General features: G+C 27.7%; 1 protein-coding gene across 1 annotated transcript in view; it reads left to right on the top strand.

Moving 5' to 3' along the window:
• Positions 1-15,821, top strand: part of LOC107071215 (roundabout homolog 2) — a 258,473-nt gene that overhangs the window by 119,660 nt on the left and 122,992 nt on the right. Inside the window, exon 2 of the mRNA XM_015330007.2 lies at positions 10,568-10,876. Coding sequence (XP_015185493.1) covers positions 10,568-10,876 — 309 coding nt within the window. The remainder of the gene's footprint in view (positions 1-10,567; positions 10,877-15,821) is intronic.

Below are 15,821 nucleotides of genomic sequence, written 5' to 3'. Positions count from 1 at the left end.
TTCTTCTTCTCTTTGATTCGTTCAATAAACGTAAAATAAGAATGAAAGAATAAAGAAAAAACGAAAAAGAAGAATAAAATGAAGAAGAAGAAGAAGAAAAAGAATTCAGACTAAATTACGCTTTTTCGTGTGATAATAAAGGTAGGCGCTCGCTTTCTGCGCGTGTTTCACAAAGAAGAAAGGAGAAGAAAGAAAAGAAATAAAGACAAAAGAAAAAAAAAAGAGAAAAAGAAAGAGAGAGAGAGAGAGAGAGAGAGGTGAGAAAAAGGAGAAAATAATAACGTTTCATAAATAGTCAAGAAAATGTCGAGAATTTTTTCCTTTTTAACAGTTTGTGACTCTTATTTCATTTTAAATATAATATTTCAAATGAAATTACGATAATTTTTATTGAATCTTTATTTCAAAAAAAGAAAAAAAATAAATACAATATAATAACTAGCTATAATATGCTATTTTAATATCATAATCCATTACGTAAATTTATGTAGAATATTTTTGATCTTTTTTCAATACGTGACTCTTATTTAAATATAATATTTCAAATATAAATGTTGATATAAATTTTATTTAATCATTATTGTTGAAAAAATAAACATCAACCATAATGTTTTATATAGTTACTAGGGACGCCCCACCACGCGTTGCTATGGCTCACAATCAGTTTGATACACACGTCTTTAAGTCAGTGAATTAACTTATACAAAGGTATAATAAACAAATAATTCGCAATAAAATAATATTACGATTATAAATTGAGATATAAACTATCCTATCTTTCAAGTTGAATGAAACTGCACACTGTGTGTAAAATTTTATTAAAAACGGTTCAATAGTTTAGGTGTACATTGCGCACAAACAACGTGACACACGTAATTTATATATATATTAAGATAATTCAATATTATTATATTAAATATTCTTTTTTTATTTTAATAAATTATTATAATATATAATAATTATTAATATCTCATGTATCCCGGAAGGGAATCATCATTTTAAATAAAAAAAGAATATAATAATTATTATATAACAATATTATAATAAATAATATATTATATTATAACTATATAATAAATAATATAACTTAACTTAGAATTGACTTACTATCTAAATGTTATCAAGTTCCTTAAATACTGTAAATATTCAATAGATGGTGCTGCATCACAATTCAATTATTTCAATTTACATACGACATAACCTCACTTTTTCTATATTTTCGTGTATATATTATTATTCTATATACTCCATTCTAATGGTGATATTATTTCAAGTGTTGTTATAATTAACTAAATAATTTACAATTATATTATATCAACATTTTCTAATAAAAGACACATCTACACATTTTCGAAATATCCTAGTATAGTTATAAAGTTATATTTATTATTCTGCAATACTGTAACAAAATTTCACATGTGTGCATTACATATTATATATACATATGTAAGTAAATATGTAAGAATAGCGAAGAAAGAAAATCGACACGTAATGGGGGGGTGTGTGTGCTGGCGTTATAGTCACTCGACTTTCTTCTTTTGGAGAAGTTTCCTCCATAACAATACACCCTAACGTATACATACACATACATACACTAACACACACACACACACACACACACACACATATATATTTACTCGTAGTAAGCAGGAAAATCTTTCTCTTTCTCAATCTCTCTATCTTTCTCTTTCTCTATCTCACTATCTTTCTCTTTCTCTATCTTTCTGTCTCTTTCTTTTCCCTTCATACCTTTCTCTATCTCTTTCTATTTCTATTACTATTTCTATTTCTCTCTATCATTCCGTGTTGTACGATCGTACGTATCACGATCGAGAGAACGTGAATACGCGTTTAGATTCCGCGAATATTTCGATAATCCTCACTGAGATGACAAGATGGTTGGCATAACTGCGACCCATGAGGCTGAAACTATTACACATGAGAGAAGGAAGGAACACACACAACTCTAAGACAGTAATTAGCTTCGTTCTTTTTTTTATTTCTTTTTAGAGAAAAATATTACTAGAATACGATAAATAATATTTTATGTATAGAATTATATTACAGTTGAGTAATATAATAATATAATAATATAGTAATATAGAGTAATATATTTAATAATATATTATATAAATATTATTTATATAATATTGTATTGTTATTAGTAATATATTTAATATTATAGTAATATAGTTATATAGTAATATAATAATATAATAATATAATAATCTAGAGTAATATATTTAATAATATATTATATAAATATTATTTATATAATATTGTATTAATATTAGTAATATAATTAATAATATAGTAATATAGTAATATAATAATATAATAATATAGTAATATAGAGTAATATATTTAATAATATAGTAATATAGAGTAATATATTTAATAATATAGTAATATAGTAATATAATAATATAATAATATAGTAATCTAGAGTAATTTATTTAATAATATATTATATAAATATTATTTATATAATATTGTATTATTATTAGTAATATATTTAATATTATAGTTATATAGTAATATAATAATATAATAATATAATAATCTAGAGTAATATATTTAATAATATATTATATAAATATTATTTATATAATATTGTATTATTATTAGTAATATATTTAATATTATAGTAATATAGTTATATAGTAATATAATAATATAATAATATAGTAATCTAGAGTAATATATTTAATAATATATTATATAAATATTATTTATATAATATTGTATTAATATTAGTAATATATTTAATAATATAGTAATATAGTAATAGAATAATATAATAATATAGTAATCTAGAGTAATATATTTAATAATATATTATATAAATATTATTTATATAATATTGTATTATTATTAGTAATATATTTAATATTATAGTAATATAGTTATATAGTAATATAATAATATAATAATATAGTAATCTAGAGTAATATATTTAATAATATATTATATAAATATTATTTATATAATATTGTATTATTATTAGTAATATATATATATATTTATAAATTAATATTCGTTTTTTGAAGAAAAAGATGAGAATTGAAATGAAAATAAAATATTTGAAAAATGACGAATGAAAAGAATAAAAAAAAAAAAAAATAGGAATATTGAAATAAAACGAAAAGAGTATAGACGAAATATGTAAATAGAATGTTATCGCGTATATTTCTCGTGTTTAATATTACATTTTGTTTGTTTTTTGTTTGTTTGTTTTTTTTTTTTTTTTTTGGTTCTACATAACCGTAATTTCACGTTTCGCAAAAGTACTCAAACAGATAAACAAAATTTTCATAATCCACGAAACTAACGTAATAAATTGTACAGTATATTACTATAAAAGAAGAAGAAGATGAAGAAGAAGATAAAGTATAAAACACAAAACAAATTGAACAAACAAACAATCAACCAAACAAACAAACAAACAAATAAAAAATATATAAATAAAAATATAGATTTAATAAAGGTACGCAAGTTTTGACGAAATAATATTAAAACTAATCAAAAAAAAAAAAAGAAAAAGAGAGAGAGAGAGAGAGAAATAGAGAGGATATGGAAATATTTTAATATAGTTGAAAGAAATTCAAAAAAAAAAAAAAAACAAAAACAAAAAAAAAGAAGAGAAAAAAACAAAAGAGAAAATAAGAACGAACGTCCATTTCCAAAAGAAAAATAGGGGAAAAAATTAACAAAAAAAAAAAAAAAAAAAAATGATAGCAGCTCAATTTGTAGGAGAGTTGGTAGACAAAAAATTTGTTTGATAAAAAAATTTCTTTGATCTTTTTTTACATGAAAAACAAATATCAGTCCGTTCGTACCATTATTATTACTTTTGCTTGGGTGGGCGGTTGAAGAGGTTGTAAACAAGCACTTATAATAATTAAAATGTCATAAGATATCAGCTTGATTTTTTTTGACACACACACACACACACACACACACACACACACACATGATAGTTTATAACGTTAAACATCGTTTGTAAATTTCATTCAACGTGTCATCAATTTTTATCGTCAAAGTGATGGACTTTACGACGATTTGCGAGATTTTCAAATTTTAATCAACTAAAATATAAGAATCTTGATTGAAATAAATAATATAAAAAAAAAAAAAAAAAAAAAACAGAAAAAATAAATTAAAATGATAAAATATATTTTCTAATTTATTTTATTTATATATTATATTTTATATTTATATATAATAAAAATACTATACTTTTACAATCCTGTATAAATCTATATATAAATAAATATATATGGGGTACAGTTGCATACAAAAATATTCAATAATCCTAGCATTAAGTTAAAAATATATAGAAAATAATAATATATATATATATATATATTTTTTTTTATATAAAAATTAATCCACAACGACTAATGAAGAAAAACTATGTTAAAACTTTATCATTTTCTCTAACTTTTTTTTTTTATATATATATATAAATTAAATTCCATTATATTACCCTTACGAAGAGACGGATGGTGGCAAAAGTTGAGAGCAGAGGGGTTGGATGAGTCGAAGGGATGGAAGAACAATGGATAAAATACTTTATTCTCACATCGTTGAAGTTATTCTTTCATACTATATATAAAGTACTATCGAAAAATTCATTTTAACGGATCAAAAATATTAACGGTAGGTTGCATATTTTTATTTTTAAAAAATTTTTTTTTTGTTTCTCGCGAGAAAATTTCATAGCAGGCCACGCGTTAACGTTTGATTTTCAATAGAATTTGAAGAATCATTAGAGACAAAAAATGTTCAATTTGTTGAACAACTGCAAAGATAGAAACAGACAGACCAGAAAGAGAAAAAAGGGACAGATTCATAGAGAAAGAGAGAGAGAGAGAGAGAGAGAGAAAGAGATAAAGTACACAAGAGAGAGAAAAAGAGAGAAAAAGAGAGAGAGAGAGAAGCCAGATTTTACACGGTTTTCGAACTGGCTTGTTTTAAAATTCCGATGAAAATCCATTCGAGATACTTTTATACAGCACAAGGGAAAATACATTGGAACGCGTTTACGCAGGCTACATAACAAATTGAATTTATATCTATATATAACCATGAATGTACATGTCATACATGTTGGATTTTACGTCATAACTTTTTTTTTCTTTCTTTTTCTTTTTTTCGTTTTAAACCGCGCCGTTACGATATTTCCTCATTCTATTTTCTCTTTTTATTTTTTATAATGCTATAATGTTTACAAGCGAGGTGGGGTCGGGAGAGGGGGGGAGAGGTCGGAGAGGGGAGGGGTGGCGGGATTGAATCCTCGAACGAGAGGAAAGATCTAACCGTAAAAACTTTTCCATCCAACGATAGCGAAGTATGAACTGGAAAAGGGGGGGGGGCTGTGTAAAAAGAGTTTGGGGTGGGGAAAAGGAGTTTAAGGGTGGGGGGTTTGGATTCATCGTCGTCCTTTCTGATTTTCCCTTCTTTTTTCTATTTCTACTTCTTCTTCTTCTTCTTCTTCTTCTTCTTCTTCTTCTTCTTTCGTATTTATTTAATATTTGTTTTCCTTCTCTCTCTCTTCTTTTCATTCCATTCCCATAGATATCCTCATAAGGAAGGTAGTAGTAGTTTTTTTTTTTTAAGTAATAGTCGTCAAGGCTTATTACATTCCCCCCTCTCCTCTCCTCTCCTCTTTTCTCTTCTCTTCTCTTCTTTTCTCTTCTCTTCTCTTCTCTTCTCTTCTCTTCTCTTCTCTTCTCTTCTCTTCTCTTCATGGAAAAATAAACGACGAGTTCCCATACTACTTTGAGAATCAATCCCAATACAAGAGTTTTGCCCATATCTTTATCCATTTATTGACCAATCATTTATTTATTTTTTCCCCATTCGTTTTTTTTGTTGTTGTTGTTGCGTATCCCATGGTATTACTTACTTAAAAAAAAAAAAAAAAAGAAGAAATAAAAAAATAAATACGATTCAGCTTATAAAGGTAGGATATCGTGGAAAGTAAAGTTACATAAGCTAGTTTCCTTCGTTAACAAACCATTCCCTTCCCTCCCTTCCCTTCCTTGCCCCCTCTGCCCACCTCCCTCAGCCCCCCTCAACCCCTTTGTCATTATTTATTTTATAACGTCGAGCTCGTTAACGCTTCGATAAATATGGCTACGGATCTGTCTGTTGGGAAAATGCAAACTATTCGGTCTCTCGACTCGTCGATTTATAAAACGCTATCTCTCTCTTTCTCTCTCTCTCTAGCTTTATCTATCTTTATCTATTTATCTATCTATCTATCTATCTATCTATCCATCTATCAGCATCTTTTTCTATTTGTATTTATTCATGCTTTACAACGTTTCGTCTCTTGGGTACAAAGTAACAGGATAGACTTGGATTAAATCTAGGATTAAGTTTGATTCATTTGTCTACCCCCCCAACCCTCCCCCTCGCCCCTCCCTACTCCTCCCCCCATTACCACAAATTATATAAGCAACCTTTTCTTGATCGTTAATTAATCATAGAATAAATATTATAGGAATTGATAGAGAAATAGAAAACATTTATGGTGTGTATATAATAGTCATGTTTTGTGTTTGATCATAGTAGAATAAATATGGTAATTGTTTGAGAATTGTTATTTATAAATTTTTATAAATTGTATTGTATCAATTTTATTGTTAAATATTTATTTAAAATATTTAATGTATAAATATATTAAAATATAGTACTATATATTGATTTATGTATTACTAGATTATACTATATTAATTATAATATATTATGTTAATGTGTAAATTATTGGTTTAGCGTAGCGACAACGGTTCGGCGTTCCGTGTCGTTAAAAGATGAATCGTTAGGGTTCGAATCCGGGCAGGGTTAAAAATTTTTCTTTTCTTTATATTAATTAAAGTATTATAGTTATATAGTACTGTATTAAATATAGTATTAATATAGTATTATATTTAATATAGTACTATATAAATGTAGTATTATAAAATGTTCAAAATATAAATATATTAATATAGTACTTTAATAATACATATATATTACTATATTACACTATATTAATATAATATTATATTTATATAGTACTGTATAAATGTAGTATTAAAATATTTAATATATAAAAATATTAAATTACAGTACTGTATTAATATAGTATTATATATTTATTCATATATATAATATATTTTATATAAATATAGTAATATATAAATATAAGTAAATATATATTTAATGTTATTATATATACCATATATATAATGGTAATATATATTACCTGTATATATATAGGTAATCGTTAGAGAAAAGGAAAGAATTTCAAAGAACAATCTAATCTGTCAGTAAATTGCTTTAACGCCAACGCTTCTAATCGCAAACACCCGTTTGAAATGTATATATACCTGTACACACGTATAAAGGTAAAAAAAAAAGAACAAACAAAAAGAACAAAAAAAAAAAAAACAACGGTGCTTCTCTCAAGTCCTCGTTCTCTTTTAGTTATGACCGTAGTTGGTCGAAGCAGTTGTTAGACCTTCGAGGTAGAAAACGTCTTTCTTTCTACACCCGTATTTGGCACTCGTTGTAAGAGACCTCGGTGAACGTATCGATGTTTCCTTCTTGACAACTCAAGATTATAGTTACGCATTGTGAAAAGTGATAATAACCTCTGTCTAAGGTTTACATTTGTTACTACTTTCCTTTTTTTTTTATCTGCCTTATCTCTTAACGTTTGTTCACTTGTCAGATTTTTTGCTTTATTTTTACTTTTACTATAGAAATAAAATGATAACAGTACGAATGATTGTATGAGTAACGTGATTCATGTTCTTGATATGTGGATTATCTTTAGATAATATTATTTTTTATCTTTTCGTTTTGTTTTATCTAAATTCATTATTTTATATATATAGTTAGGTAAATTAAAAATTCAGGACATATTTTTTTAGGATACTTTTCTTCATATTTTATTTTGTGTGATTTTTTTCAATGCTAAATCAGCATTTTATAACAAAACCTTAGCAACACAAAGCCGAATTATCCTACTCTGTAATATATATATATATATATATATATGTATTTTTTCTGTTGTCTTTTTATTCTTCTTTTTTATTTTATTTTATTCTATTTTTTTTTTTTTTTACATCACGTACGTCAATCTATCAATCTATCTACATTAATTAACGTTTCTTCGAAAATCACATATAAAATATACAGATACAGCCAATTAGTGGTAAAATAGTATCCCTGTTATTAGTATACGTATATCGAAAGTACAAGGAGATAATCCCAGCTTCAATTAAGCTCGTAGGATCATTCTAATAATTTAATATTCATATATTTAATAAAAGTAAACATGGATTTTGTATACGCTACTTACGGATTCATTATTTTAACAGATTACGAAAGGAAATGCATTAATAGATATTAATTTAATACAGAGAAGAAAGTACTCGTACATTTGATAAAAATAAAAAAAAACAGAAACAAACAAACTATGAAATAAAAGAAAAGAAAAAAAAGGTCATAAATGATTGAACGATATGCAAGTATGCATTAAATCTTCATCGATATACTTGACTTTGTCATTTATTGTTCAATCTTGGTTGAATAATATACGACCATACTCCAACTTGATACCTAAAGCTTATTTATTCATGGGAACAACACCATGGACAGGTCAGAAATAAGAAAGAAATAAAATGTAAGAAGAAAGCAATCGTTTTGCTTCTTTCAGAAGTGGAGTGGGCTGAAAGAGAATTTTTTTTTTATGGATAAAGAAACTCGTTACGAAATAGTTTGTAGCCCAACTTAAAAGTTTCTTCTTTTTTCGTGATCGTCAAGGGTCTCCTCCTAGTCTTCCCACCTAGGGGGATTGATTCTCGATTACCTTTCGTAAAAACGTGATACCTGACAAACGTATGTATTGGTAGTAGAATTGATCTTGTAAGAAGTCACTTGGTTTCCAATTTATACCATAACAATGGAATGAAACTAATGCTTGACAACCATACCATAAAAATACAGTTACAAGTGATTTTGTAGATATTTTATCTACAAATTTCTAACAGGATAACTTGTAGATATTTATACAAGCAAATAAGATATTTGAAAATGTTACAGTGATGTGTTTACATCAGAGTTTTTATACCAAAATAGAAATAATATTTTGTGCAAAACTTCTCTGTCCAATTATTTGAGTTATTAAAAACGAAAAAATGATTCTTTTTGCAGTATCCATAATTAATATTTATTAACAATATAATTTTATAATGTAATATATTTAAATATATAAATTATTTATATTGTATAATTAATAAATATAATATATAATTATATTTATAATATAATTTATACAACCATAAATTAAGTATTTATTTATTTATGGTTAATGAATATACATAATATATTTGGTTTTATTAATTATTAAATTAATTATTTTATGGTTAATAAATAAATTTGGTTAATAAATAATTTGGTTATAACACTTTGAAGTAGCTTATAAAAATAATATTGTTTAAGATATTTTGTTTTAAATTGTCATAGTTTAATCTTTTTGGCTTTGAGTATACCTAAACTGAAAATATTATTCATAACAGTTAACAAATACCAAATGGTACATGTATGTATTACTACTACAATTAATCAAAAAACAATGTACAAATTGATTCTTCTGTCATTTTAAAATGAAATGGCAGAACAAACAGATCACTCATACATCTGTTTCAAAATATCGTCAAAATAATTTGTACATGTTATTTTTTGTTGTTGAATTTTTTTTCTTTTTTTATTAAACCTACACATAGAAAGAAACGTTTACGAACGATTGAATGTTCATCCACGACATCCGCGGGCGTGGTATTTCACTCTTTTATTCTCTTCTTCGTTTTTTTTGTTTTACCCCAGTCTCCCTTCTTTTTTTTGTTTTATTTTTTGGTTTCATCGACGACCGCCTACGAAAAACGACGAACACTCTCACTCGAACCCTTTAACTTCGTACGACTGGTAAAAGTAACGCTTAAACGACGTCTCTAATAACACGAGACCGATCGGCTGCCTAATTACACGCGATTACACCATAGCCGTTTTGCCTTTTCTCCTAACCGTTGCAAATTGTAAATCATCGCCATGTTGCAACGATGTTATAAAACATATTCTTTTATGTCGATTCATCTAAGTACCTACATACGTATTTAAAAATATATATATAGATATATATGTTTGTATATACAAAAGGAAAGTATTGTGAGAAAATATATCTTGAATTTTTATAAAGAATGTTACTAGAATGTTCAGGACATGTTTTATGTGATTAAGTTTTAAAATGTTCATTTATTATTAATAAATTAACAATATAACCATTCCATCTACTAACTTGAAAACAAAACCACACAAAATAACAACATTTTCATTAATTTATTACATAAATAATTTCATTATATTATAATAAATTTCAATAATCACCCATTTCATTGAAAACTAAAAATGTGACACTGAATTTTGATGATATAAAAAAAAAAACTAGACGGGTTGCAAGGTTTCACACGTTTTGGTGATTTACAAAAGGACCTTTTTTCATCTTTTGTTTCAGGGCAACTACGATCGCCACGTATAACGGAACATCCATCGGACATAATCGTGGCAAAGCACGAGCCGGTGACGTTGAACTGCAAGGCCGAGGGTAAACCGGATCCCGTGATAGAATGGTATAAGGATGGTGAGCTCGTGCAAACGTCACCGGGGGACTCCAAGTCCCACCGGGTGCTCCTTCCCACGGGATCCCTCTTCTTTCTTAAAGTTATGAACGGGAAGAAGGAACAGGACGGTGGTGTTTATTGGTGCGTCGCAAAGAATCAAGCTGGTTCTGTACCTAGCAGAAATGCCACCCTCACCGTTGCTGGTAAGCAAATCATCACATTTGTTGTTTTGTTTTCATTATTTTCATTATTAATTACCATTATTATTGTTGTTGTTTATTATTCAAAATATTCATTCATTTTATTATCTTATGATATTAACGGTAAAATACATGTAACGTAAAACACTTTGATATATCACATTGAATATATCCGATGATAAAACATTAACAAACATCGATATGTAATTTATTAAACGGGATTAAGAAAGATGTTTGTTAAATAAAAAAAATGAGTTAAATTATTCGGTTGGTACTTCACGTTTCACTATTTCTGTTCCTTCGTGAGAGACGTTGTAATAATAATACCGATAACAATGGTGCCCGCAGGTATTAGCAATAATGATAATAAACGCCCGTTCTTCTATTGTTGCTCGTTTCTGTTGTTCCGAAATAATATAATGATAATAATAAATTAAAAAAATAAAAAAAAATAATAAAAATGAAAGAAAAGTTAAAATAAAAAAAGAAACGTAGGTGAACAACACGCTAGAAATTAATTAACGTACGAACAATTGCGCATCCTTCAGAAACTAATAATCAATAATAAAAGAGAGAGAGAGAGAGAGAGAGAGAGAGATGATATGATCTCGTTACGAAAATTTATTCGAGTGGAAGGAAAGTATTAAAAAAGAACAAAAAAAAATGGAGTAGAATGGTCAGTGGTAATAGGTTGGGCGGAGTGAGGGTTGAGGGATTGGGTTGAGAAACGAGATAAAGGATACGCGGTACGCATCAGCAATGACTAAACACACGTCGTAACGTGTGTGGGTGTAACCACGGGAAAATCACGTGACACGCGTAAGCAATGTCGGTCCATTAGTGGCGGCGATTCGCGCGATTAGGTAGGCCTTACCGTCTCTCAACTTCTCTCCAAAAGATTAAAGAGAGAGAGAGAGAGAGACAGAGAGAGAATAACTTAGGACACGACCAACAATAATATTTTCTTCTCTCCTTTTTGTCGTATCGCTGCTATGTGGGTGGTAGTGCTAGTTGCGGTAGTGGGGACAGTGGTGAAGATAGTGGGGGTAATTGTGGAGATGGTGGGGGTAACTTCAAGCAGCTCCAGTGTTTAAGATTTCATTTTATTTCGTTTTATTTTATTTTTTCTTCCTATATCTTTCGTTTAGTTATGCGGTAGTGCTAGTTACGGTAGTGGGGGTAATTGTGGAGATGGTGGGGGTAGCTTTAAGCAACTCGAGTATTTAAAATTTCATTTTATTTTATTTTTTCTTGCTATATCTTACGTTTAGTTATTTTTATTAACTCCTAACGTTTGGTAAGATAAAAATTATTATATTTGGGTATTATTATTTATTATACAATCCATTATACATTAAATATTGGGTTAGCGAGTAAATAATTGCAGATTTTGTCGATAGGTGGCTTTTTAAAATCAGCAATGATTTAATTGCCAACCCATATATTATTTATTATTCAATTTGTTTTACATCTGACGTTATCTTGTTAAGAGTTTAATATGTGTTCGTGTATTTAATTTAATTTTATTTTTTTTTACAAAGTTGGATACGTCAAATACTAAACTTTTTGTTTATTTATTTGCTTTTAACTCAACTCTCATGACATTTGAAATGAAAGGATAAGATCATTCTTGTAAATTCAAGATAGCCTATTCATTATTTGCATAACACTAAAGATGAATCTTAGGTTAGGTTGGTAGTTGTGTCCCTTCGAATTCTTCTTTTTGTTTTTTTTTTTTGGATCTGTTCTCTTTCTAAAAAAGATATATATATATATATAGAAAGAGAGAAAGAAACCTTTAAGGTTTTATAAAAGGCATCGGGGATTCAAGGACAGCAGACTCGCATATTGATATGAAAAGACATTTCGCGCGTCTCTCGCAGGTTGTGCACCGCATGACGAAGATAAGACGAGATGGTGCGTTATATTCGTGTTACGAGTCAACCCATGAAAACAAAAAGAGAAAGAACAAATATGTATAAGAAAAATATATAATAAAATGGATGGTAAAATAGCGGATGGGTAGGTCATGTGAATAGGAAAATGCAGAAGCTTGGCTTAGCAAAGGATTAACGATAGAAACGTGTGTGTGTGTTTACTTATGCACAATACATTTATAATATTCTTATATATAAAGACTCAGTGTGCCACATTATTGGTTTTCAATGAAGTTTGAAATTATTTAACCAATCTTAATCCTTTAAGTGTTGAATATTTTTACCTAAAGTGTTTTGTAGTAAATGAATAATTTATTATTTAAAAGATTCTAATAATAAATTATATTTATCTTTAATATAATATAAAAATAATATAATAAATTTATATTAATTTTTAATAATTAATTAATTAAATAATATAATATATATTAATACATAATAATTCATTGTATTATATAAAATTGTTAATTCATTCCATTTAGCAAAGAGTTCATAACAAAACTAATTGAAACAGTTAATTGCATATCAATCAATTATTATACACCATTAATTAATTAACAAACAAAAAGATACCCTTTCTAAAAAATAATTTAATTTATTAACAAACATAAAAATATCTCAAATACAAGTATTCCAAATTGAAATTATATTTTATTTTTAATCACTAATTTAAGAAATTTCTTATTTATAGGTTATCTAGGTCTTTAGACTCTCTACATTTTCAATAGATGGCACTGCATTAAAATTCAATTATTCCAATATTACCTACGACCTAACCTTACTTTTATAACACATTATAACTCATTACATCATAACTTATTAACAAAACAATATCCTAAATACGCGTATCAGATAAAATTTACTTTAAAATTGAATTTTTTCTAAAATAATAATATTCTTTCACATAATAATTATTTTATGGTTTACATACGAAATATATGCATCCTTCCTTTTCCACTTTAACAAACATCATGTTTGTTTTACGTACTCCTCTAAAGGCTACGCCTTATTACGCCTCGAATTCCGTCCTGCATGAGATACATCGAACTCGTGGACACTATCTATGTATATATGTGTGTATGTATATATGTGTATGTGTCATGTACATAACTTGAGAGAGTATAATACTATACCGGATTTCGATCGTCGACACGGCACCCACCCGGTCCGTAGGCGATACACCGATAAAAGCAGAAACCGGTTTCCACGTGTTGCTGCCGACGACGACGACGACGACGACGACGACGACAACTACGACGACGATGACGACGAAGACCATGACGATCATGACGACCATGACGACGATGACGACTAAGAGGAAAGACGAGTGTACATTTATTGCTTTCTCTCTTTCTATTTTTTTTTTCTTTCGTTTTTTCTCTCTTTTTCTTTTTCTTTTTCTTTTTCTCTTTCTGTGCGTTGCTTGGGCTCACCAAGAGACGGGAAAAACGCGTAAAAGCTTCCGAGACTGAAATCTCGACACTTTCACATTTTTTTTCTAATTTTTTTTTCTTTCTCTTTCTTTTTCTATTCCTACCCCCTTCGTTTTTATTCTTTTTTTTCCTTTTTCTTCTTCTTTTATACCTTTACACCTTTACTTGTACTGTAAGTTACTTTGATATAGGATTTCTGATAATTTATTTACAAACATGTGAATTAATTGTTTATTATTTAAGTATTATTTAATGTTTAATCTGTTAAGTACTATTGCAATTATTTAAAACTCGAATGATTTATAGCAAACAAATGTGTAAATCGTCTTAAGTTTACTGAAATATATTTTGCCAAATTTAGTGTGAATTTCTTATTCAAATGTTTTTCTATTTTTTAAAAGGGTTACGTCTCTTCGCGACTAACTTCGATCTAACATTAGATGATAAAGTTGATTAGTCCTTTTTTCGAGACTAACTAATCAAATCTCGATATTCGTCTAACCATGTAAGAATATCGTTTATCATTCGATATAGGATATTTTAATATACCTAATAGTGACTATTTTTTGATTTTATTACTTATCAATTATTCAAAAAGGTTTCTCGACTCAATATCAAATTAACAAACGAATTATCAGTTTTAACTTAAATAAAAAATATAGTCCATCCTATTTTTTTTTTTTATGTAACTCGAACAGAATTTCACGTACTTACCTCAAATCGAGTACAAATTAATTCAGTCCGTTTTAAAAAATGGCTCTAAAAGCATTCAATTTTGATACCGTGGTTTTAGACAGATTGAACATCTGCCGATAGCATCCACTTTGTATTGTTTTGAGTTTCATACTAAACGTTTTTTTGTTACGTTGTTGACAATTTCAGATTTTGATGATAACTAAACAGCATTTGTGGGAAGTTTTAATTGTTTTATTTTAATTGGAAACAAAAGTGCAGCTGAAGCTCGTCGTATGCTTGTGGAAGTTTACGGTGACAATGATCTAACTGACAAGTCATGTAGAGAATAGTTTGGACACTTCAAAAGTGGTGATTTCAGGGTTGAAGATAGACCTTGCTCGGGACAGGCAAAAAAAATTCGTAGACGATGAATTACAGGCATTACTCGATGAAGATCCGAGTCAAATGCAAGACGAGTTTTGCACTTACGTTGGGGATGACTCAAAAAGCAGTGTCTGTACGTTTAAAATCTATGGGCATTACGAGAAAACGGATGGAATATAAGAACAGACATGACAAAGTTATTCTTTTGCATGATAACGCTCGGCCTCACGTCACAAAAGTTGTCAAAAAATATTTAGAAACGATCAAATGGGATATCATACTTTAGCCGCCATATTCTCCGGACTTTGCTTCTTCTGACTACTGACTGTTTTAACGGATGTGAAACAATTTGGCAGGTTATCACTTCACTTCTTTCGAAGAAATCAAAAATTGAATTCAAAATTGGACCGAAGAGATGGAAAAAAGTTGTAAGCAGTGATGAACAATATTTTGATTAAGCATTTTTTATGCTAAAAAAACGGACTGAATAAATTTCTACACCCAATAGTAAATTATAAG

Source organism: Polistes dominula, unplaced genomic scaffold (assembly GCF_049000335.1).
Source record: "Polistes dominula isolate Pdom_NZ unplaced genomic scaffold, Pdom_raw_medaka contig_26, whole genome shotgun sequence".
NCBI classification, from domain to species: Eukaryota; Metazoa; Arthropoda; class Insecta; order Hymenoptera; family Vespidae; genus Polistes; species Polistes dominula.
The sequence above is the reverse complement of the archived record's forward strand: the minus strand, read 5'-3'. Positions and strand labels throughout refer to the sequence as shown.